This window comes from Equus caballus, chromosome 7 (genome assembly GCF_041296265.1).
Source record: "Equus caballus isolate H_3958 breed thoroughbred chromosome 7, TB-T2T, whole genome shotgun sequence".
Taxonomy (NCBI): Eukaryota; Metazoa; Chordata; class Mammalia; order Perissodactyla; family Equidae; genus Equus; species Equus caballus.
In genome coordinates this window covers 47670835-47694588 of record NC_091690.1, presented here as the reverse complement: position 1 = coordinate 47694588, position 23754 = coordinate 47670835, and the positions used below count along the sequence as shown (strand labels likewise).

Sequence of the window (23754 nt, the reverse complement as noted above, 5' to 3'; positions counted from 1 at the left end):
TGCCGGCTGTCCGCCTGGCTCCTGGGAGGCCCACAGCTATAGCCCCCCTGTCCAAGGCCTGGTGCTGGAACCTGCCTGTGGATCCACTTCGTCCCCCAGGCCATCCCAGATTCCTTGCCCTCAGGGTCCCAAGGCTGGGTGTGGGAGGCCGGGGCGACAGTCTGGTTCTCTGGGCCCAGCTCCAGCGCAGGCCTGCCCTCAGTGGCTGCTCAGGACAGCTGTGCCGTGGCCTGAGTGGACGGAGGAGCGAAGCAGGAGTGGAGGGCAGAGTGTGGTGTGAGGCGAGGTGTGAACCATCTAGGGTCTGGTGTGAGGGTTCACCTCCCTGCAAGGCCTCAGGTCAAGGGTCAGCTAGAGTTTACTGACCTTTCTGGGTCATAAGTTCTATCACCCTCCAAAGAAAACCCCACTCAGTCACACCTTGACCCAAGTCTTGGTAGTGGCATTTTAATGGCTTTTGGTGGCAGCAGCAGCACCAAGAGGAGGCGGAGGCTCAGGCTCAGAAGGGGGCACCCTGCCCCCAGGGTGTCTGGTCTAGCTGTCCTCTTCCCATTGGACTTCGGCCAGGAAGGTGCGGATTTCCATGGGCTGCAGCTCGATGGTAGAAGAGTCCAGCCGGGAGGGAGAGAGATGAGGTGTGGGGCCGGGGCGGGGGCCTGGGGAGGTGCAGGGAAGGAGGAGTGAGGGGCGCAGACTTCCTCTGCCTCGTCCCACCTGGTGCTCCCTCCCCTGGCCCTGGACGTGGCTATCTGTCCTCAAGTCTGAACCCGGGGCCTCACTCCTAGACCCCTCAACTGCTTCTCAGGGCCTGGACACCACCCCTAGATCCCCGAATTCCCTCCCCAGTGCCTGGCCACTGCCCGCACACCCTCCAGCCCCACCGCAAGGACCGTCAAGCCAACCCCAGGGGTAATGGACACCCCCCCCAGAACTAGGCACTGACGGAATTCTCAAATCGTGTTCCCGGCCCTGAACTCCATCCTCAAACCGTCAAGACCCACCGCTAGTTTGCTGGACTCACTTCAGACCCTTAAACCCCTAACCCCCTAACCTGGATCTGAACACCATTCCAGAGCCTCAAGCTATACCTGGGTCCCGTTCCCACGCCTCCCACACCCTCCCCAGCTCCCGGGCAGGCCCCCACCCGTGTTCGGTGTCCACTGGAGCCTGGAGGCGCGGGCCGAGAGCTGGTTGGCCGCCAGCGTGGTCTCCTGCAGGTGGGTGATGGTGAAGGCGGAGAACAGGTCCTGCGGGCAGTGGATGGGCCAGGCTGAGTGGGGACAAAGCGGGGTTTTCCCCCTCCCCTCTTGCCTCTCCTGTCTGCTTCCCCGCTCTGCCCTCCTCACCCTCAAGTCCAAGGTCACTGGGGAGCTCAGGTTGCCGCCCGGGTCCTCCCCTACGGCGAACTGGTGCTCGAAGCGCAGCAGCAGCGTTGTCGGGCCCCAGCGGGCCAGCGTGAGCAGGTGCACGACGGGCGGCAGCTCCCTGCGCAGCCCTGAGAACTGCAGGACGGGGACGGGGTGGGGCTGAGCAGAGGGGCGGGGCTCTGGCGCAGGGGGCGGGGTTTAGGGAGGGACTCAGCCAGGAAGGGGAGAGCCGAGCCAATGAGGGGATGGGGCGGACCCAGAGAAGGGGCGGTGCCAGTTGGGGGGGTGCTGTAGCGCCGAGGGGCGGGGCCGAGGCGGGGAGGGGCGGGCCGAGCCTGGGGAGGGGCGGGGCAGAGCGGAGTCCGCGTGGGACCAAGTCCAGGCGGGATGGGGCTGGGCCAGGCCTGCCCAGGTGATTCAGCCGAGCTGAGGGCGCGGGCCTAGTTCGTGGCCTCCCCGGCACAAGTTGGGGCGGGTGAGTTGGGTCCTGGCTATTCCTGGGAAAATCCGCCGCCAACCCTGCCCCCGCAGGCTTCATCCAAGTCCTCTCTTTCTGCCGGCCCGCCGCCCCTCACCTGCGTGCGCGGGGCCACCCCGAGGTGGTAGGGGGCGCCGCCACCCCGCGCCAGCACCACCTGCGGGGCCAGGAGCTCTTTCTCTGCCTGCAACCGGTGCCCGGCGGCCGCGGTGCGGGCCTTGTCCAGCAGCACGAGGTGGCGCCCTCGCACCCACACCCCCAAGCCGTTCTCCAGCAGCGGCTCCCCTACTCCGCGCGCATCATCCTTTAGCAGCCGTCGGTGCACCTGCGGGGTGTGGCCAGGACAGCATGAGGGTCCCTCTGGCCAATTTCTGTGGCAGAACTGGATAAGCGCTTGCGGGAATTTCAAGAGTTATCGAAGAGTGGGGGGAATGGATGAGGAGGAATGTCTGGTAAGGGGGGGGACCCCAATAGAAAGGGGGATCCGACGTAGCAAGGGACTAGGACAGAGGGAGGTAAGGATCTAAGCAGGGCGCGAATGGGGCAAGCCAGGGCCTGGAGTGGGGACTGGGTAGTGACTGGGTAAGAGCGTGGAGTAAAAGTCTCACATAGGAATGGAGGTCTCAGCTTAGTGGGGACCACAAAGGAGGGGTGCACCTCGAGAGAAGGGGGCCAGAAACCGGTTTCAGGGTCCAGCAGGGCCAGGTCAGGACTCAGCAGGAGGCCCCTGGCTTAGATGGGGCTGGGGCCACTCACCATGAGCTCCAGGGAGCCATCGCTCAGGCTGCTGCCGCCCTGGGAGCGGTCAGTGAGCACGGTCAGCTGCACGTTCCCATCCTGGGGGGCCGGGGTGAGAGTGAGGGGCCGCAGTGCCGGCCAGCCCCGGCCCCAGGCATGCCCCACAAGGGATGGTGGCGAGGACAGCGGGAGAGGCTAGGAAGGAAAGGTGACCCCCATGCTGTGGAGGGAAGAGGTGGGGAGCAGGATGGGGGAGGGGTACCGTGATGTAGATGCGGCTGTTGACTGGATAGTAGTTTCCGGCCACTGGCTCGGTCTGGTTCAGCTTCCAGGTGGGTCGATAATCCCGCCTGGGGAGGGGGGGGTTGTTCAGGCCCCCTTTCCCTGGCTCCCCCACTCCTCACTCCCCCTCCATCCTCTCCCTCCCACACTCATATGGTCAGCAGATGCCCCCCCCCCACCCCTGGGCCCCAACACACCACGGACCAGCCCTGGGGCCCATCACCCCACCTCCTCTCCAGGATCTCCCGGCCATTGCTGTCTGTATAGAAGAGTCCGTTTGTCTTCAGCGCAGTGTCAAAGCGACTGATGATCTCCTTCCCCCAGTCATCACTACACCCAATGGGACAGCAGGCTGTGAGCCTCGCCTGCCTCCGCTCTGCCCCACCCTCACCACCCAGGCCCAGCCTGTGCCACTCACCCCACAGGTATGGGGCCCACTGTCCACTCCAGCTCCAGGTGCCGCCGTCCCGGGTACAGGCGCACCACCTGGGAACACCAGGCTGAGAAGTTCTGGTGCACCTCCTGCACCAAGGCCGTCTGTGGGCACACAGGAGTGGAGGCAGGTGTGAGCCCACACCTGAGCAGAGGTGAGCCTGGAAACACCCACCCCTGCTGTGAACCGTGCAAAGGCTGACAGCAGGGTCAGCCCCGCGGATAGACAGTGTGGGAACCCACCTCCCCACCTGCCTGGGGGAAGCCTACACTCCCACCTTGGTCATTGCCACACTTCTTGAGTGTGGCATACAGGCTTGCTCCCCACCACTACCCCATCTCCCCTCCTTAGAATTGGATTCCAGTTCGGCACGTGGCTACCTGGAATAAAGACTATAGGGTCCAGTGTTCCCTGAGGCTATGAGTAGCTGTGTGACTATGGTCTGCCCAATGGAAAGTGGTCAAAGGGGTGTGAACAACGTTCCTTGCCCCTTTCTCTCTCCCACTGGCTCAAAAGCAAATATGATGGCTGGAGCGTCAGCAGCCATTTTGGCCCATGAGGTAGAAAGTGAATGTTGAGGAAGGCAGAGCAATGAGATAGAAGGGGCCTGGATGAATGTGGAACAACTCCACCTGCCCTGAATGGCCCAGCCAGACTTTCTGCTAGATGGAAAGAAGCTTCTTTCTTGTTTCAGGCACAGTTAATTTTGGTAACTATTACTACAGACAAAACTAAATTCTGATACAGTGACCCAGCTGTGCAGAAGTTCCCGTCAAACGAATCATTGTCAAATGTGAATCTTGCCATTACCTGCCCCATTCCCACCCTAAGAGGAACGTCACTGAGAGGCCCTGGGAAACCCCACAAGCATGAGCCCCTGTTCCCAGCCAGATGCACCCGCAGGTCCTCAGATATCCACCGCCAGTGAGATTCACGCAAGCCCCATCCAAGCATGAACTCTCACCTGCCCACCCTCCTACCACAGGTCCTGAGAGAACTCTTCAAGCAGCGACGCCTGGCCTTCCCTATCATGGGCCAAGTGGGAACACCCACCCCCAATTTCAAAAGCTGAGTGTAACCCTGACACACGCAGCAGACATGAATGCCTTTGTCTGCGCTTCCTGGGCGTGACTGCTGCACAGCCAGCCGTGAGGGTCAGCCCTGTGGGCGCATCTTCAAGTGGTCCCCTCAGGCCCTAGCCCTCTCATCTGAGGGAGACCTAAGTCCTTCCCTGACCCCCACCCCGAATGGGGCGCCCCACCCTCCCGGCCCCCACATCCCCCCCAACACACCCACTCCTGATTCCCGGCCGGACCTTCACCAGGTGGGTCTGAGCCCAGCGTCCCACGGGCAGCGGCTCCTGTCGGCTGGGTCTGAAGATGTAGGCGCCTGAGACCTGAGTGCTCAGGTTGTCGCCCTCGCTCGCATTGTACCTGGGCCAGGGCAGGTGAGAGTCAGGTAAGGCACCCAGCTCCCTCGGTCCCCTCCCCCTCCCACCTCCCCCCACTCCCCACTCCCCGCCCATGGTCCTCTCTCACCAGTAGAAGCCTTGGCGGACAGGCAGCAGGAGCTTCTCGTCCAGGTTCTCCAGCTCCACCAGGAGCCCCGTGTAAGGGTCAAACCTAGCCCGGAGGTACTGGGCAGAAAAGGGGGCAAACATTAATGGCCATCCCTTCAGCCTTCCTGGGGCTCAGGCGAAAACCCTGGAGTCACCCTTCCCTCTTCTCCCTCTCTGTCCCTCCTCACACCTGACGCTATCAGCAAATCCTCACAGCTCCACCTTCTACCTTATCCTCCATCTGAGCACTTGTCCCCACCTCCACCGCCTCCCCGACCTGGGGCAGCCCACCCCTTCCTGGGCTCCTGTTCCGCACCCCCGGGCCTGTTCCTCCCGCAGTCGCCACAGGGCGGCGGTGACACCCTAAGTCCCATCCTAGTCCGCCCACTAGGCCCAGGGCTGGCTCGTGCATTTGACACGGGAACCACAGTGCCATCAGCCAGGAGATGTTTAGGGGCCCACAGAAATGTATAAACCTACATTTCTTTTAGAATCAGAAGAAAACTCGAAGGTAATAATAATGAATATATTATGATGAGGACTGCCTGGTTGATATTCATCTTTACACCCACGCCATCATAAAATTTATTTTTTAACATTTTTTTATGGGAGAAGGGACCCCCAAAGGCAAAAGTGCTAAGCCCCACGACAGTCTTAATGCAGCCCTGCGGCTCCCAGTCCTCCCCTGGGGCCTCAAGGCGGCATGGCCTGACCTGTCCCCTCCCCATCACACCCGACTTCAGACACACAGAGTTCCCTGAACACCCAACACCCTCCTGCCTGAGGGCTTCTGTGTCGCCTGCTGCTCCCTGCCTGCTTGGATCCCTCTTCCCCAAACGGCAGCACGGCCCCCTCCCCCAAGCCTCTGACACGCCTCATTTAATTTGCAAACGCCAACACCATCAGCTCTGACATAGCTGCCGAGTGTCACCCATGATCACAGTGGGTCCTCCCAACAGCCCCGAGAGGACACTGAGACTCAAAGGGAGGCAGTCACTCACTCGAGGACACACAAGGGGGACTGGTGATGCTAGAGCAGGAACCCAAGACCCGCTGACCCAGAGTCCATGCAGCTCACCGTGACGCCTCAAACTTGTCACCGGGGCAGGGAAGGGCGTCTGAATGGGGTCTCACCTCATTTTGGATGGCCAAGACACGGGACGCGGGCTTCTGGATTCTGACCCGGAGGGTGTGGGCCTGCGGCCTCCGGACACTCTGACCGCTCACTGAGTAGATGCTGAAGCCCAGGGCAGGCACTGAGGCTGAGAAAAGCAGCTCCTGGCTGTCTGAGTCGGGAAGTGTCACCACCTCGGGGAAGGAAGGAAGGAAACCGAGTCAAGGGGCTGTGAGAACACATACAGAGCCGAACATACAGGGAGGGTCAAACTCCGGGAGGGGAAGGAGGCGGGGGGGGGGGGGGGGGGGGGCGGGTGTCAGGAGTGCCAAATGAATTAAAGATGGCAGAGAAGACTCATGAGGCAGAAGCCAACCTACTGGGAGGGGAGGAGCGAGGGAGTAAGTGGGGAGATTCTTGAGGCAGGGGAGTGAGGGAAAGACAGATTTTGGGGGGAGGAAGAAGTTCGTGGGAACAGGCCTTCTAGGATGAGGAGACTATTCACACACAGGACAAATTTCACAGAGAGAGATCAAAAAAGGGGAGATACTCACTGGACGGGCTATTCCCAAGGGGGTGCGATGTTAAGGGGCGGAGGGGGAGGTATTCAGAGGAGGAAGAGTGATGGACAGGAGGCATTCATAGAGGGAGAGGGGGCCATGGAGGAGGTAATAATGGGGGAGGCGTCCACGCGGGGAAGGGAGAAATGCCCACAGGGGAAAGTGTCCAAGGGGAGAGGTGATCATAACGGGTCGTATTCATGGGGGAATATTCGTCGAGTGGGCTCACATTGCTGGGCACAACGGTGCCACTGGGGTCCCTCACGAGGAAAACGTGTTTGCTGACCGGCAGCCGCACCATCCAATCCACTTTCCGCCCCAGGGGGTTATAAATGGTCACCTGGAACTGGGGTGGGAGGGTCTGAGTGGGCACGGATCACAGCAGGCCTTCTGCGAACCCACCCACCGTGTGCAGCAACGTCCCTAGGTGATCTGAGCCCCCAGGTGGTGCATTGGTCTCCGTCTTGCCCCAGCTTCACTGCGCCCCAAGTGATCTCGCCCCAGCGCCATCCTCCAAAGGAAGTCAGCAACTGCCCTTCAAGAGCCCATCAGGCCCATCTGGTGGCGCAGAGGTTAAGTTCGCCTGCTCGGCTTCAGCAGCCTGGGTTCGCCGGTTTGGATCTGGGCGCAGATCTATGTACAGCTTATCAAGCCATGCTGTGGCAGGTGTCCCCCATATCAAGTAGAGGAAGATGGGCACAGATGTTAGCTCAGGGCCAATCTTCCTCAGCAAAAAGAAGAGGATTGGCAGCGGATGTTAGCTCAGAGCTAATCTGCCTCAAAAAAAAAAGGACCTCATTGCCCGGCCCGCCTCCTCTTTGCCCCTGTGTTGGCGGGGTTCCGCCCGCTCTCGTCCCACTGAAGGGACCTGCCTCCCGGCCCCCACCCTCGGGCCGGCCAGCTCACGCTCTCCGCCGTCTGGCTGAGTGGACAAACACTGATGTTGAGGTCGCGGCAGAACTCGAAGTCCTCCTTGGAGCCGCTGAGCCGCGCCAACGCATTGCTCAGGAGAACCTGGGGAGGAGCAGGGATGGGTTCGCTCAGGACGTGCACCCTGAGGTCGCCTCCTTGCCCCCTTTAGGCCCCGCCTCATTCCTGTCTCCGCCCCTTTCCCAGGCCCCGCCCCTCCCTTACGGTCCCCGCCCCTTCTCTCCAGGCCCCTCCCCTCCCTCCAGGCCCCGCCCCTTCGCCCAGGCCCCGCCCCTCCGGCCCCGCCCCGCGCACCTCGCAGGGCCCCCAGCCGGCGGCGAGCTGGCGTGCGTAGTCGTCGGCCACGTGCTGCCGGGAGGTGCCGCTGACGGCGTCGTGGTGCTGGAGCACTGCCATCGCCTCATCTGCCAGCAGACAGTGAGCCCTGTGGGGTCCCCGCAGGACTCTCGTCCCAACCCCGAGGAGATGCGAAAGGTCACATCGAGCGGGCGGGCAGGGTTTTTTAAGAAAGGACTGGAGGGGCGGTCGAGGGCTAGTGTCCAGCTTCAGCCCCGCCCCCATCCCCTCTCCGGACACCTACTGAGGGGTGCACTGTCTCCGGAGCCATAGGGTCCCACGTTGGCCGCTGGACCCGCCAGCGCCTCCAGCTGGTTGCACACCTGGGGGCGGGGGGTATGTTGGGGACGGGGCCTGTCGGGACCCCGGGCCGCCCCCTCAATCCCGGCGCCCACTCACCTGCAGGAAGTTGTAGCTGAGGCGCTCGTAGCGTTTGAGGGCTGGCCGGCTGGAAAAGTAGCCGGTCCAGAACATGTGGGGGCCGTCGGCGTAGGGAAAGAAGTCATCCTGCTTCACTGACCTGCAGGGGCAGAGCCATCGAGGGCAGGGTCAGCACCCACAGGGCACGCCCACCCCCCCAGGCTCCCCAGTCCCCCCAAATACCAGCTGAGGTTGGCCTTGTTCAGCTCCCAGAGGTAACAGGCGGGAGTGGAGTAGAGAACATTGACGCGGCTGCCGTTGGCCTGCTGCTGCGGGGAGATGTGCATGTGAGCCCTTGGGAGTCCGCGCCTTCCCGGGGGCCCACAGCTGTGCAGCACACTCACACGCGTGCACACGTTCATGCATCTGGCAGGTTCAGATTCTCTGAATACGCAGTTTGAACACAAACCAATGGCCAAGTGTGAAAGGGAATTTTGGCCAAAGCTTAATATTACCATCCTGGAAAGAATTTCAGGGATGCAAAAATAAACCTGAAATTTTACTAAACTTTTTAAATAATTTCAATTTTATTTTTAAAGATTTTATTTTCCTTTTTCTCCCCAAAGCCCCCCGGATACATAGTTGTATATTTTTTGTTGTGGGTCCTTCCAATTGTGGCATGTGGGATGCTGCCTCAACGTGGCCTGATGAGTGCTTTGAACATTTTGCAATTAAAAAGAAAATAGAGAGATAGAGACTTTTCTCAAATCAAGGAGGAACACTGTCTGCTACCCGTCGTTCCAAAATGCGTGTCTGTGCCCAGGATGGGAACCAGCGAAACCCTGGGCCACCAAAGCGGAGCGTGCAAACCCAACCACTCGGCCACGGGGCCAGCCCTCAATTTTATTATTAAAAACTTTCGTGGAAAATCTGTGTGACATTATAAGGCAGGAATAATCATTTCTCAGCACTGTCAGGTTATTGCCAAATGACACAATTGTTTTAAGGAGTGGAGGCTCATTTTCACCTGCCGAAGGTGGAGGAACAAGAAGGTGACCTCCTCTGTGAGGAAAAGGGTGTCTTCTCTGCTCATGTTGTGTCCCCAGTGCCCAATGCAGTCAATGCTCAATAAACACTTGAGCAAATGAGTGGAAGCGTGTGGGACTGTATGCCTTTATGTGCATGCACACGTCTGCAGCCCTGCACACACAGTCACACAGACAGTTGCAGACACACACACGGTGTTCACTCAGCCAAAAGATCGCTCAGTGTAAAAAGCTCGGGATTGCAGACACAGTCTAGAAGCAGAAGCCAGCCCTGCCCTCACAGAATTCACAGCCCAGCGGAGGAGAGATTCTGAACAGAGGGTCGGCTGGTCAGCTGGTCACAGTCAGCCTGGATGTGGCATCCCAGGTATTTGTGGGGACAGGTGTGAGCACAGAGGACAGAACAAGCACTCTGCCTGGGGTTTGCTGAAGGCTTCCTGGAAGAGGAGGTGTTGCAGCTGGTGCCTTAAAGGAGAAGCAGCAGGTTTGCAGCCCCAGATACCATAATACTTATTATTTGCCTGGCACCGTCCTACTGGGTCTATGCAGAGAAACTCGTTAAACTCATTAACAGCCCTATCGGGTGAGAACCACCTTTGTGCCCATTTTCTAGATAAAAAAACTAAAGCATTGAGTGCTTAAGAACATTTCTCAAGGGGCCGGCCCTGTGGCCGAGTGGTTTGCGCACTCCACTTTGGTGGCCCAGGGTTTCACCGGTTCGGATCCTGGGCGCAGACCTAGCACCGCTCATCAGGCCATGGAAGCAGGGTCAGAGAGCTGCTATGTTGCTGGCTTTGAAGATGGAGGAAGGGGGCCAGGAGCCATGGAATGCGGGCGGCCTCTAGAAGCTGACAAGGCAAGGCAACTTTCCCCTGGAGCTTCCAGAAGGAACACAGCCCTGCCAACATCCTGATTTTAGCCATGAGACCCGTGTCGGACTTCTCACCTCCAGAACTGTCAGACAATATATTTCTGTTGTTTTAAGCCACTAAGTTTGTGGTAATTTGTTACAGTAGCCAGAGAAAACTAAGCCAGCACCCACAGCTATGCCCGTGACCCAGGCCCAGCCATCCAACCACACACGTGCACCCGGGGCGGGCATGCTCACCTGGGCGTTGACTAGCTTGATGAGCTTGTCAAGGTTCTTGAACCACATGTTTGCATTCTCGTACTGGAAGTCCGAGCCCATGGTCATCACGGTGTGGTTGGCGCGGTAGTGCCCGCCCTGCAAGCAGGAGTCGGGTCTTCAGGCCAGGGTGTCCTGGGCCACCCCCGTGTACGGCTGAGTCTTGGTAAATATGTGGTGAAGAGTGTGCACACAGAGGTGGGGGGGCGGAAGTGTGTCCCGTGGGAGCATAAGGACACACATAAAAATAGCCGCAAGTTGTTGAGTAATTCTCCTGGGCCGCGCGTGCTCCCAGTCAGGAATGCACACGAATCCAGGAGGAGGGCAGGTGATGGGGAATGGAGTATTACCCTGCCCCAGGGTTATGAGGTGGTGACAGGGAATGCTGGCCATAGGAAGGGCACGTTCCGGACCCCGGGGTTACCTGGGCAGTGGCCACCTGCAGGAAGTAATCAACCAGCTTCTGAGCGTTGTACTCGGGGCTGCGCGGGTCGTCCACGACTGGCTTGTCGGCGCACAGCGTGTCCCAGCACAGATACTCCGGCGGGTTGTACATGTTAGGGAGGACGCCTGCGGGCCGTACCAGGCTCAGGGGGCGGCCCGGCGCCCCAGGCCCGCCCTGGGGTCAAAACCTGCCAGGCCCCACCCCAGAGGGACTTCAGAATTTGGGGGGGCCCCTTGCAAAGTGCAAATGCTGGGCACTTGTTCCTAAGTTATTGAGTTTCAAGGCGATGACAGCAGAGTATGAAACCAAGCCCAGGACGCTTCTGAGCATGGGGCCCCGTGTGACTGCACATGTCACTGCGCAAGTCACATGCCCCTTCGGGCCAGCCCTGCCCCCACTCCATCCCCTTACTGGTGAAGAGGTCGGCGGCGGGGGGCTTCAGGCTGGCGCTGGCCCGCCACACCTGCTCCATCTCCAGCTTCTCCATCCGCACCTTCTTGTCTTGATAATCCAGGCGCCCGAAGAAGAAGCCGTCGAAACCCATCTGGGGACCAGGATGAGGAGGGGTCGGAGGACAGGACAAATCAGTGCCCGGCTCTCAACACCAAGGGGAGCCCCTCAGAGCACGGGGGGAAAGCAGGTCTCAAACCAGGGGGCCTCCAGCTCATTGCGGAGCTTGGGGAAGGGTCAGATGGCCCCCTCGGAGAGCCGGCAGGGGAGGGTCCCACGCAAGGCCTCCCCTCCACCTCCCCCAGCTCGGACAGGGGCCCGTCTCAAGGAGAGCTTCCCCCTTCCGCAGCCCGCAGGTAGAAGGGGTCGGAGCGTGGAAAGGGGGCGCGGTCACGGCGCAGGCCGGGAAGCCGGGTGAAAAGCAGGGCAGGCCCCCTGCCCCCCCCCCCCCCCCCCCCCCCCCCCCCGCCTCGGGAGCAGCCCGAACCCTAGCGAAAGGGGCGGGGCCAGGGGAGGGGGCGGAGCCAGCCGGAGCGCACCAGCCGGGGCAGAGGCAGGGGGGGGCCAAGGCCAGAGCGGAAGAGGAATGGGATCCGCAGCTCCCCAGAGGGGACAGGGCCTCGTTCCCGGGAGCTTGCATGGGGCGGGGCTTGAGTGGCCCAGGGAGGAGTCAGAGCGGGTAAAGGGGCGGGTCCAAGAGGGTCAGGAGAGCACCTGAGCGAACAGCGAGGCCTGCTCCCGGGAATGCCCAAAGGGGTCAATGTGCCAGGCGACACGGGGGCGCCCGTCGCTGCCAAACGTGTCCTCCAGGAAGCGCAGCCCAAGGGTCATCTGGTCTATGATGGCTCCGTAGTGGGTGGCTGCCTCATCGTTCATCACCCAGCCACCGTTGGCAAACTCCAGACGCCCTGCGTGGGGAGGGGCAAAGGCTGGGTGAGTTGTCAAGGCCAGGAATGGGGTCTGGGTTGGTGATGCAGGGGATGAGAAGACCTGCAGCCAGACATGGGACAGAGGGCTCCCTGAACGGCAGGCTTCCCAGAGGAGCCACTGGAGATGGAGGCCTTGCAGGATGCATAAGAGTTCTCCAAATAAAAGGAAATTCCAGGCAGGCGGAGCCACGGACACGTAACAGGCTGCACATGGCATGATAACATCTAAGAGGGGAGAGTGGCAGAAACAGAAGTTGGGCTGGGCTTCCTGTTTTCACTTCCTCGGGGTTAGGCTCACCCTGGCGCACCAAGTCGCGCACTATTTCCTGGGTTCTGTTTGTCTGCTGATGCCACCAGCGGGAGAAGAAGGCGATCTCCACGTAGATGAAGCGGCGGGTGGGCTCCTCCAGCAGGGAAGAGATGACCGAGTCTAGGATGTACTGCACGCCTGCGTGCTGGATGTCATTCTGGACTGTGGGCACAGGGGTCAGGCAGTCTGGGACCAGCGAGCCAAGGGGGACACTCCCAGACACACGAGCCCAAGCTTGGCATTGCCCCCACCCTGATGTCCAGGGCCCAGGAAGGATCTGAAGGGCTCAGACGGGCCCTGGGAGTCCCAGGGGTCAGTCCCCACCCTCTACTCACTGCCGTAGAAGTACTGGTCCACCGTCTTGAGCCAGCCCACGTCATCATGTGTGTGGGCCAGAAGGTGCACGTTGAGCATATCCGGCTGCACCTTGGGGCATGTCTGTACAGAGACCCCAAACACACACTCACCCACCCTGTCAGTAACCCCTAGGATAAGAGGCAGGCTGGGGTGGGAGGTGAGGGGGCACAAGATAAGTCTTCATCTAGAGGGAAGTGACTCAGAGAGGTGGGACCAGGCCCTCCCAGGGAGGAGACACATAGTTGTGCTCACAGATACAACTGCCACTTGGCACAACCCCTCAGAACAGCTCTCATTCACTCCCCCGGGGAAATAATAATAGTAGTAGCTAATATTTATTAAGCATCTGCAGACACAAGCAGCCACCCTGGGGTGGGAGCAGTATTATGTCCAGTTTTCAGATGAGAGCACTGAGGATCAGAGAGGTGAAGTGACTTGCCCACGGTCGCACAGCCAGGAAGTGGAGGAGCCAGGCTGGAACTCCAGGCAGGCTGACTCCAGGGTCCCAGCTCTCAACCAGTGTCCCCCCGACCCCGACACACACACACACAGCTGCTCACACACAAATCCGGGCGCCCAATCACACGGTTAAGTGCATGGAGTCCAGGCAGGGCGACCCACAGGGAGGCGGGTAGAGACAGCCCCATTCTCCGACGCGCGCAAGCAGACCTGCGCGCGCTCAGACCGCTCAGTCACGGCAGCCACCATTCACCAGGCGCCCAGGGAACAGGCCCACCCGCACCGCGGGACCCCCCGGGGGCTGCGCGCCGGCTCGTGGACATTTCCGCTCGCGGGCCCCGCTCACCTCGTATCCCGCGGCCCGAGCGCCGGGAGCCGCCTGCAACGACAGAACAAGGAGGGAGAGAGGCAGGAGCGGTGGCCGCAGCGCGCGGGAGCTCATCCAGGGCCCCGCCGCGCCCCGCCCGCCGCCGGCGCGGACCCCCGAAGGCCTCGCCCCAGCGCCCATGGCTCCGCCGCCGCCGCCGCCTCCGCCGCCTCGGGCGGGCTCCCGGCTCCGCTAGGGTGGGCCAGCGCCCCGCCCCCAGAACCCGGCCTGGCCAATGGGCGCCGGCGGGGGCGGGGCCTGGGCGGGGCCCGGCGCGTCACGCGACCCAGGCCGCAGCTCCGGCTGCCCCCCGGCGCTGGGAGCGCGGGGAGCTGCCGGGCGCGTCCCACCCTCGGGGGGCTGGTTTGGCCGGACGAGTCTTTAGCGTCTTGCCGCCTTCGTGTGGCCTCGGAGTGACCTTTGGTCCCCGTGGGCGAAGAGATCTCAAACTTCCCTGCGGGTACTCAGTTTGCCTAGGAGGTGGAGTGTGTCCTAGGGTATCCCGTTGACCCGCAGGGCTGGGGGCCCGGAGGGACCTAGCGTGGCTAGGAGCGGGGCTCGATGGCAAGCCTGTTCTGTCCTGTGCAGATTGAGACGTTGGGTAAAGGAACTGCCCTTGGAGTGCTGGGGATGGCAGGCACCCAGCCCGGCTGGAGGAGACACCTGGAGGAGACACCAGGGTCCTTCGGGGAGGAGGGAGCCTGACAGGTGGGGGAAGATTCCATCTTTCGTGCCTTTCCCAGTCTCTACCAGTCCATCCAGTTCGCTAACATGACCCCATTTCTCTGAAAAGAAAACCAAAGCCCAGATTCCTCAGGTCAGCAGGGCCACGCGCTGAGTTGCCAGAGGGCGGGGGTCACTGTCCTGTACCTGGCAGCTGACTTAAGCACGAGGCTTGTGAAATAAGCAAGTTAACCACGAGAAAGCTCCAGCCTGGGGCCCCACCCCAGGCCTGACCGAGTGGAGGAACTGGAGCCCTGCCCCCCTAGGAGGACCACCCGCAACACACAGAAGGAAAGAGGTCACAGAGAACAGCCAAAATGCAAAACTTTATTATTAACTGGTTTCAACAAGAAAATGAGTGGATACGTCTAGAAACATGGACAGCATCGCCTCCAGCAGCAGGCAGGGTGGGAGAGGAAGGCAGGAGGGGTGGGCCTAGGGTATCCCCTCTCTGCCCCAGTGGAAGTGGGGTCCCAGGGAAAGGGCCAGGCTCCCTCCAGCCAGCTGCGGGCCTGAGGCTGCCTTCCCCAGGGAAGCCCAGGACAGCAGCCGAGGGCAGGAGGCTGAGCAGCCAAGGGCCAGGCCTGGGGGAAGTTGGATGGAGGGGTCCAGGATGTAACCCCTCAAGGCTGACATCACCAGGGGGGCGTCATGGGCTGAGGGTTCTGCAGATACGACATCACCACGGCAGAGATGGACAGCCTGAGACGAGAGAGAGGTGTCAGTCCAGGATGGGCAGGCTTGGGTCCCCCTCCCCTCACTCAGGAGCCCCTCCTCCTCTAGGCCCAGCCTCACATGAAGCTACTCATCATCTGCTTAGTGTCCTCAGAGCTCCGCGAGTTGGCAAAGCTGATGAAGGAGCAGTAGACGGCGACCCAAGCGCACCACTTCAGCTGGGGAAAGGCAGGCGGATGGGTGAGTTAGCTCAGTGAGGGCAGGCCAATGAGCCTCCCCAGGCGGCATTCCACTGATTCCACCGGGTGCAGCTCGGACCCGGCCCCCCCTCCCCGGAGGCTCTCAATCCCATCCCCCCAGAGCTTACTCCAGGTACCCAGTTTCTGGATCTACTCCCCGGCCTGTGTCTCTGACTACCCCACGTCCCCTCGTCTAAGACGAGTGGCCTCTTACATACCCCAACATGCTAAGGTCCCCACCCTTTCTCCACAAGTCCCTTCCAAGCAGCTTTAAAGCCTGGCCCCACCCTTAGGCCGACCTCCCTCGTACCCACCCTGACCCGGACCCCTGGCTGCCCCCAGGCTCGGTCCTTCTCCATCCCGCATCACTCGGCCCCGCCCCCTCGGCGCCGGCCCCGCCCCCTTCCGAGCCCGTCCCTCGGCCCGGCGGTCAGACCGCGCTACGCCGGGGGACACTCAAGCCCGCCCACCTTGAGCATGAGGCCGCACATGCTGAAGATCATGCCCAGCAGGTTCATGTAGTCGGGCGTCGGGTCGTCCAAGGCCGGGTTACACTCGCTCGGCGGCGGCTTGTACCTGCAGCGAGCGCAAGGGTCAAGGGGTGCAAGTCCCGCCCCTGGGGTTGACAGGCGCGTCCCTGGGCCCCGACCCACAACCCGAGGCCCGTTCCCATGACGCCGAGGTCCTCACCTCAGCACTTTGTTCGGTCTCCGTGGGTCCGACATACTGTTCGTGGACATAGCGAGTCCGAGGTCGCGCCTCTTCCGTTGCGAGAGGGCAACTTCCGGCGTGGAGCCGGAGGGTGGCTTTTAGAGTAACACCCGCAGCCCTCGCACTTCCGTTCCTAGCGGCGGGGGCCAGGACTCCCCGGAACCAAAAAACAGAAAATTAAAAGAGGCAAAAATGTTCCCTAAAAACAGGAAGTGGAGAAAAGAAGCTGGAAGCAGGTTTCAATACTCCCAACACTCGAAAAAGCGGAAAATTTGAACCCGGAAGTGGGAAGCCGGAAGTAGACCGCGGAGTACAATAATAAGGTTACACCCAAGCGTGGGTTCCGAGGGCTCGGCAACCTCCAGACAGACGGATTGAAGGCGGCGAGGACGGGGTCCTGGAGCAATGGCTTTCCCTGAGCCGAAGCCGCGGGGCCCGGAGCTGCCGCAGAAGCGGCTGAAGACGCTGGACTGCGGGCAGGGGGCGGTGCGAGCCGTGCGGTTCAATGGTGAGCGCCCTCCTCCGCGTTCCGGGGCCGCCCGCACCCTGGGGTCGGCGGCGCGCTAACCCCGGCCGGTGTTCCCCAGTGGATGGCAACTACTGCCTGACGTGCGGCAGCGACAAGACGCTGAAGCTGTGGAACCCGCTGCGGGGCACGCTGCTGCGGACCTACAGCGGCCACGGCTACGAGGTGCTGGACGCGGCCGGGTGAGCGGAGGCCGGGCTGCGGCGGGCGCCGGGCCGGGGCGGCGGGCGGCGCTGACCCTCCTGCCGCCGCCCTCCAGCTCCTTTGACAACAGCAGTCTCTGCTCCGGCGGCGGGGACAAGGCGGTGGTGCTGTGGGATGTGGCGTCGGGGCAGGTCGTGCGCAAGTTCCGGGGCCACGCGGGGGTGAGTGCAAGAGAGCGTGGGTGGCGGAAGGGCTCGGCTTTATGTGTGGGAGGTGACAGGGACCCCCCCTTTACAGTGCACGGATCTTTCCCCCATGGCCCGGCATTCACGAAGCCCCGTCCTTGCAGTTCGCCCCCAAACCTTGCATTCCGAACCCCTAGCCTCTGCCCTTGCCTTAACCGGCACTGGGACCCCTGCCCTTGTCCCCATCCTCCAAAGACCAGCCTCCTCTGAGTGGCAGTTCCTGTTTCTCAGAAGGTGAACACGGTGCAGTTTAATGAAGAGGCCACGGTGATCCTGTCCGGTGAGTCTGAGGCCAAGGCAGGGGGTCCCGAGGTGCCGCCCCTGCCCCCCAAATCCGACCTCCCCTTCCTGCCGGCCCCCCCAGGCTCTATCGATTCCAGCATCCGCTGCTGGGACTGCCGCTCTCGGAGGCCTGAGCCAGTGCAGACGCTGGACGAAGCCAGGGACGGCGTCTCCAGCGTGAAGGTGTCGGACCACGAGGTCCTGGCGGGGTGAGTGGAGCCAGGACCCGCCCTCCCCAGGCGCCACTGGGGACCATGGCTGCCTCTGTGCTTAGATTAAAATCTTTCCTCACCGCCGCTCCCAAGGCCCCACATGGTCGGTCCTTGCTGACCTCTCAGCTTTGATCTATTCTGGGTGTCGCTTCTGTTAAATATGCTCCCTCTGCCGGGACTGCCCTTCTGCTACTCACTCAGGCTATCCCAGCATCTCCCACAAGCCACTTTTTAGCCAACGAGCATACAGCAGTGAACAAGACAGAGAAATAAGGAAAATTCTCTGCCCACACAGGGTTGGTATTCCAGCTGCAGGACACAAACAAACAAAAATTGCCATGCAGGGCCGCCTGAGTGTTGCCACAACTGGAGGGACTGCCATTCCCACCACGGAGGGAGTTCGGGCTGCTCAGCCTGGTGGCTGGCCCTGTTCCCACACATCTCCCCTGGGGCAGCACATGGTTGGCTCCTTCGCCTCCTTCAAGTCCCAGTGCAGATGTCACCTCCTCGGGGAGGCCTTCCTAGATTGCCCTCAGTCATTGAGGCTCCATGTTGGCAGAACGTGCTCCTGGCTGGGTTGAGGCTGTGTTCCCAGCGCCCGCACAGGGTCCGGCCTGGAGAGGGTGTTCAGTACATGTCAGAAGCCGATGGAGTGGGATCCGCCCTGGGTCTGAGTCTCGAACCCAGTGGCTTGGAACTCCCCTCGTGAATTCACTTCCGTGCATTTTCCCTGGCCGGCCCTGAGCCGGAGCATGACAGTAAGGGGGCACAGGAAGGGCAGGCCCAGCTGTGCCCTCGGGGCCCTGGCAGGGTCAGAGGGTACCTGGAGCCATGGACCTACTGGCCCCAGTCCCCACTCCAGCCGCATCCACCCTCTCCTGCAGCTCAGTGGATGGCCGGGTGAGGCGCTATGACCTGAGGAAGGGGCAGCTCTTCTCAGACTACGTGGGCAGTGAGTGTGGCCGGGGCTGTGGGGCAGGCAGGGAAGGTGGGGACAGGAAAGGGGGCCCCAGCCTCACCCGTCTGCCCACCCCTCCCCTCCCCCCAGGCCCCATCACCTGCACCTGCTTCAGCCGGGACGGCCAGTGCACCCTGGTGTCCAGCCTGGACTCCACATTGCGGCTTCTAGACAAAGACACGGGGGAGCTGCTGGGCGAGTGAGTCCTCGGGGTCATGGGGTCCCTCCCCGCGCCCCAACTCCTGGTGAGACCCAAGACCCCCTGGTCCCACTCACTCCCCCCCAGGTACACGGGCCATAAGAACCGGGAATACAAGCTGGACTGCTGCCTGAGTGAGCGCGACACGCATGTGGTCAGCTGCTCAGAGGACGGGAAGGTGTTCTTCTGGGACCTGGTGGAGGTGAGCTTCCCCACCCCTACTCTGCACTGAGCGCCTGCCGTGTCCCCGCCCTGTCCTTACCTCCGTCACTCGCAGGCCGAAGAAGGGAGTGCTGTTAGAGCCAGGGGCTTAAAGGAGGGGTGGATGAGAGGACGAGGCAGGAAGGGCTTTCCTGGCAAAGGAACAGCGTACGTGGAGGCTCGGAGCTGTGGCAGGCACGCGTTGGTGAGGAAATAGATGCGCTTTGGGATGGCAGCAGTGGCAGCAGGATCCAGAGCAGGCAGGGCCATGAAGGCCAGGCTGAGCCCTTGGGACTGACCCTGGCGGGGAGGGGGGGGGGCGCCCAGCCTCTGACCCCAGGTCTCACCCGCAGGAAACCTCACTTACCTCAGACCATCCCCATGCTTTTCCAGCCCCCAGTCCTGTCCTGATGTGTCCCAGCCTGGGCGGCGTCAGGCTGGAAACATACTGGCCAGGCCTAGTGGAGGCAGGGCGGGGGAGCCTCAGGGCAGGAGACCTGGGCGCTGGGGCTGGGCCAGGGGAAGTAGGCCCCTTAAGAAGATGGAGGGAACTGGGGGGCCCTGGAGACTCGAGGGGCCGGCTCTCGCTCGCTCTGGGAACAAAGAAGGGGTGCATGTTCTCCTCCTTCTGGAGGGTCCAGGAGATGGGAAGTCACCCTGGAAGGGAGGGCACGTGAAGGGACGTTTCGAGGTGGAAAGAGGAACCGCGGCTGCTTGAGGAACCGTATGTGTTGAGTTGTGACTGCGAGGTGATGAGGGAAGTGAGAGCGTTGAGTGGGCCGGTGGAGGTACCATGCGCCAAGGGAGAGGGAAGCTGGGAGCAAGACGTGACGGATTGGAGCAGGGGGGCAGCCTGAGGGGCAGAGAACCGGGGTCTCTGGACCCAGTCGAAAGGCAGAATGGAGAGGACCTGCTGATAAAGGGATGTGAGGTGAGAGAGAGGGACTCCTGAGATGCTGGCCTGAGCCCCTGGACGGATGGAGCGACTGAGGGGTACAGGGAGGCAGATGAGGTTCGCAGTGTCTGGGAGGTGGCTGAAGGTCAGGGAGAGGGGACGCATTGATAACTGCTCCCCACTCTGTTGCCCCACAGGGTGCCCTGGCGCTGGCCCTGCCTGTGGGCCCAGGCGTGGTCCAGTCACTGGCCTACCACCCCACGGAGCCCTGCCTGCTGACCGCCATGGGGGGCAGCGTCCAGTGCTGGCGGGAAGAGGCCTATGAGGCCGAGGATGGCCCAGGCTGAAGCCAGGGACCCGCCCTGACCGCGGAGATAGACACAGACTCAGGAGAACCGCTGAGCCCATTTATTCTAGACACTTCAGACCAAGGAGTGGGGGAGGGGCTGGGGCTGCAAACTAATAAATAGACTGGGGGGGCCTCCCTGGCACAGCAACCATTCAGTCCTCGTTCTTCTCAGGCATGAAGGCATCTGCCTTCTGGGCAAAGGTCTCAGCCACGAGCAGGGGAAAGACCAGGGAGGCATCGGCATAGACCTGCAGAGGGGACAGGGGTGAGCCGTGGGACACCGGACTACAGGCCGGGAGGCCCTGCGCCCCAGCCCCCGTGGCTCTCACCTTGACGGGCTGTGCGTCCACCCGGATCTTGCCCCAGGAGACCGCTTCGTCCGGCCGGGCACCTGAGTCAGAGCCATCAAACTCCTGGGCCGTGTTGATGTAGACAGCGTAGTCGGCCCCATTCCGCTGTGGGGAGGGCCGGGGCCCCAGACAGACACAAACAGGCCATGTAGCCGGATGCTGCGGGCTGTGTCCTGGATGCAGGAAGCCCTTGGCAGCCCCTCGCTCCAAGGGAGAGGCCCCATGTCAACACTGGGCAGTTGCTGGGCAGACAGTGGCCAGTGCTGCCCCAGACCCACCTCCTGCATAGCAACAAGCATCCCCCATCTGCTCAGCAGGAGCTGCCACCAACTCTATCTTCAGACCTCCAAACTTAGCCTCCTCTCCCCACCATGGGCTCACCATTTATTCCCCCCACAGCCACCAGGGAGGGCCTGTGAGCAACTGAGTAGCCCTCAAGGCCCCACATTCTGCCTGTCACCTCCTGCCTGTCACCTCCTGCCTGACCTCCTCCCACTCTCCACTGGTCCCTTGGCTGTTGTTCCTTGACTGACTTTGGGCACCTCAAAGCTTTTGCACTGGCTGTTCCCTCTGCTGGGAACTTGTCCCCGAGATAACCACAGGGCTTGTGAGAGGCACCTGTCAAAAACCTCCACTCCTAGGTCACATTTCCCAGAAAGGCCTCCCTTTTTTCAAAAGCACCCCTTTCTCTTGCCAGCTCATCGTCCCTCATTTTTTCCATAGCAGTTCCCGCCACCTGACATGCATGTCACTTGTTTACTGTCTGTCTCCCCGAGTGGAACCTCAGTCCCAGGAGGGCAGGGATCCTGGCCGGTCTGGCCCATGGCTGTCTCCCCGTGGAGACCTGGCATGGACCTAACACACAGGCACGTCTGCAGGCCGGCCCAAGCGCTGCACCCACTGGGGACCAGGCGCACGCTGTGTCCCCGCTCACCATGAGGTTGGCGTTGGCGATGTGGTGCTTGACCACGCCCCCACCCAGGATGATCATGCCAGAGCGCTTGGCAAAGATGGCCTGTGTGTTGATGAGCCGCAGGTCTGGGGGAAGAAGGCTGTGGTCAGTCTCTGGGCCCAGCCAGCCCTCCTCCCCTGCTCCTCTGTGGCCCCAGCGCCTCACCCTCAACGATGTCCAGGACCAAGCCCGGGTTCTTGTAGGAATGGAAGAAGATCATGTCGCCCAGCGAGCCATCTGTGAGCGCCGGGCTCAACACGGGGATGTGGTTCTGGCGGAGGGAGGACAAGACAGGGACTGGAGTTCAGAGCCTTGTGGTGGCAGCCTGGTCCCCACCCCAGCTGCTCCCAGGTGGTCTAGGAGTAGAGCCAGGATACCAGGACCACACTCAAGAGCTGTGTGACCCAGACAAAGTGCCTAACCTCTCTGTGTCTGAGGTTCCTCATCTAAGAGTGAGGATGATGAGACTAGTACTGACTCCCCATGTGGCTGTGAAGACGAAACAACACGTGCCAAGGCCTGGCATCTTTACCCCCACCCAGCCCCTCACCTTTTGGGCCCAGTAATACACTGATTCTGGGTTGTTGATCTCCTTGCCGAGCCGGGCAATCATCTTGGAAGGCGTCCACTTCACGCCCTAGAAGGGGACATCAGCTTCAGCCAGCTGTGCCTCCCCTGACTCCCACCACACCGGCCCCCCAGGTTGCTCCCGCCCCACCTCTGTGTTCTGCTCCAGCACCATCTGGTCCAGAATGGGCATCAGCCAGTCCTCAAACTTGCAGTAATTGTCATTGGGCACCAGCAGGTTTCCGATCCTGGGGACAGGAGCATGTGGGCATCAGGTCCCGGGACCCTCTGCCCAGCTCCCCTGCCCAGCACCACTCAGGGCCCCCTACCTGTTGATCCCGTTCTCACGTAGCTCCTTCCCCCTGAGGCTGAACTCGCCCAGGTACGTGGGCGCCAGACACTTGATGAGATCCTCCTCGATGCCCCCGGCCGTGGTCACTAAGACGTCCACCTGCGGCCACAAGGCAGCGAGGTTGGCCCAGGTGGGGGAGCCCTGCCCTCATCTGGGGCAGGACTCCTAACTCCCAACCCTCCAGTGACCTTTGGGGGGCGGTCTGCTGCAAAGCAAAACTCCATCCTGTCCCTCTGCTTAAAACTGACCCATATCTCTCTATTTCACTTAAATGACCAATCTTATTGCCCATTAAGACCCAGAAGAGGCCAAGGCCAGAGCCCCACCGGTCCCTACCATGTTGTGCTGCACGAGGTAACGGATGGTCTCACGGATGCCAGAACTGATGAGGTTAGACGTGTAGCCCAGGAAAATGGTGCAGCCGGTGAGTGGGCGGCGGCTCTGGGTCAGGTCTGCATGCTGGTCCTCATCCTGTGACAGCGGCTCCAGCTTCTTCTCTATCTAGGTGTAAGAGCAGGTCGAGTGAACGCCAAAATCCCCAGGCGAGTTTCAGAATCAGATTCTGCTCCCAAGCGCTGCCCACTCGGGGATACGGGACCACTTCTGCCCGGAACCAGGGAACGAACACCCCTGTGCAGGTTCCGCCTCGATCACAGCCCGAATCTCAGGGCACAAGCTCAGGCTTTGCCCAAGTCAGGCTCCTCCCCCAACTCCTCCCTCAACTGCACAGTCCTGCCCCAGGCTCCGTCCACTCCAGAACCCTTTCACACTTTGCCTGAAATCTGCCCGATGCTAGAATCAAGCCCCAGCCCACCCCCGCATACTAGGATATCGCTACTTGGGGGGACTGCCCTTCCCAGCACAGAAACTCCCGCCCAGGATAGGCCCCGCCCCTCTCCAGCTATTGGACCGCCCAACGACGGGCACGCATCCTTTCGGGAAGCTCCGCCCCCTCCAAGCACTGCATTGGTGCTACTGGAGGCCACGCCCCCAAGCCAGGCAGTCCCGCCCCGGGTCTCACCATGGCGTTGACTTGCTGCACTGCGCGCCCGAAGTTGGTGGCCTGGAAGCCAGTGGTGCCGAAGGCCTGCAGCAGCGCGCGGTAGTCCACGCCGCGGTTGAAGTCGTAGCCCCGGACCTGGGCGCTCTCGGACGGCAACGCCGAGCTGTGCTTCAGCACAGCGGCCAGCGCCGCCGCGGGCGCCTTCCCCTCCGGGGGACCCTCCATGCTACTGCGGTCGCACTCTCAGATCAGAGCCGCCCCAGGCCAGGCCTCCGGCGGCCTTGAAAGGCACTAAGCCCCGGCACGCCCTTCTCTACGAGAGAGCAGGAAGTCGTGCTCGGGAAAACCGGAGGGGAAAGATCGGAAGTTGCCCAGTCACATGACCCTCTTGACACCCGCGGCCCGGGGCGCGGCCATCTTTGCGCGCGCGGTCCGTACTACGGAGGCCGCGAGGAGCCGTTGTTCCCTGTTTCGCGTGTCCTCAGCCTCAGATGCATGACGATTCCTACTCTTACTGCCGCCTGCT

At 61.7% G+C, this 23754-nt stretch overlaps 4 protein-coding genes across 9 annotated transcripts; 1 reads left to right on the top strand and 3 right to left on the bottom strand.

The window, feature by feature from the left end:
* Positions 1 to 431: 431 nt before the first annotated feature.
* MAN2B1 (mannosidase alpha class 2B member 1) lies at positions 432 to 13828 on the bottom strand. 2 transcript variants are annotated; one of them, XM_023645325.2, is made up of 24 exons: positions 13625 to 13828; positions 12798 to 12900; positions 12451 to 12624; positions 11938 to 12131; positions 11185 to 11317; positions 10753 to 10898; positions 10311 to 10427; positions 8400 to 8485; positions 8196 to 8316; positions 8041 to 8119; positions 7755 to 7864; positions 7437 to 7544; positions 6760 to 6876; positions 5991 to 6164; positions 4837 to 4934; positions 4614 to 4731; positions 3284 to 3402; positions 3094 to 3195; positions 2846 to 2933; positions 2602 to 2682; positions 1943 to 2170; positions 1347 to 1502; positions 1145 to 1247; positions 432 to 656 (listed from the first exon to the last, which is right to left on the bottom strand). In XM_023645325.2, the coding sequence occupies exons 1-24, from the start codon at positions 13784 to 13786 to the stop codon at positions 535 to 537; spliced, it is 3039 nt and encodes a 1012-aa protein (XP_023501093.1). In that variant the 5' UTR covers positions 13787 to 13828; the 3' UTR covers positions 432 to 534. The 2 variants fall into 2 exon arrangements, with proteins under 2 accessions (XP_023501093.1, XP_023501094.1); XM_023645326.2 differs by having other exon boundaries at positions 8400 to 8482.
* Positions 13829 to 14674: 846 nt separating this feature from the next.
* Positions 14675 to 16111, bottom strand: WDR83OS (WD repeat domain 83 opposite strand). Its single transcript, XM_023645323.2, has 4 exons — positions 15973 to 16111; positions 15753 to 15858; positions 15164 to 15261; positions 14675 to 15070 (listed from the first exon to the last, which is right to left on the bottom strand). Exons 1-4 carry the CDS (start codon positions 16020 to 16022, stop codon positions 15004 to 15006), a joined length of 321 nt encoding a protein of 106 aa, XP_023501091.1. The 5' UTR covers positions 16023 to 16111; the 3' UTR covers positions 14675 to 15003.
* Positions 16112 to 16313: 202 nt separating this feature from the next.
* WDR83 (WD repeat domain 83) lies at positions 16314 to 20152 on the top strand. 2 transcript variants are annotated; one of them, XM_023645321.2, is made up of 9 exons: positions 16314 to 16501; positions 16581 to 16701; positions 16779 to 16884; positions 17140 to 17188; positions 17273 to 17399; positions 18287 to 18354; positions 18451 to 18559; positions 18647 to 18761; positions 19853 to 20152. In XM_023645321.2, exons 1-9 carry the CDS (start codon positions 16399 to 16401, stop codon positions 20000 to 20002), a joined length of 948 nt encoding a protein of 315 aa, XP_023501089.1. In that variant the 5' UTR covers positions 16314 to 16398; the 3' UTR covers positions 20003 to 20152. The 2 variants fall into 2 exon arrangements, with proteins under 2 accessions (XP_023501089.1, XP_023501088.1); XM_023645320.2 differs by having other exon boundaries at positions 16361 to 16501; positions 17140 to 17399.
* DHPS (deoxyhypusine synthase) lies at positions 20049 to 23673 on the bottom strand. Of its 4 annotated transcripts, none has more exons than XM_001504890.5 (9): positions 23247 to 23673; positions 22562 to 22726; positions 22203 to 22324; positions 22025 to 22121; positions 21857 to 21943; positions 21472 to 21577; positions 21289 to 21392; positions 20334 to 20459; positions 20049 to 20252 (listed from the first exon to the last, which is right to left on the bottom strand). In XM_001504890.5, the coding sequence occupies exons 1-9, from the start codon at positions 23451 to 23453 to the stop codon at positions 20157 to 20159; spliced, it is 1110 nt and encodes a 369-aa protein (XP_001504940.1). In that variant the 5' UTR covers positions 23454 to 23673; the 3' UTR covers positions 20049 to 20156. The 4 variants fall into 4 exon arrangements, with proteins under 4 accessions (XP_001504940.1, XP_023501087.1, XP_070130101.1 ...); XM_023645319.2 differs by having other exon boundaries at positions 20334 to 20558; positions 23247 to 23453; XM_070274000.1 differs by having other exon boundaries at positions 20334 to 20395; positions 23247 to 23453.
* Between the last annotated feature and the right edge of the window lie 81 nt (positions 23674 to 23754).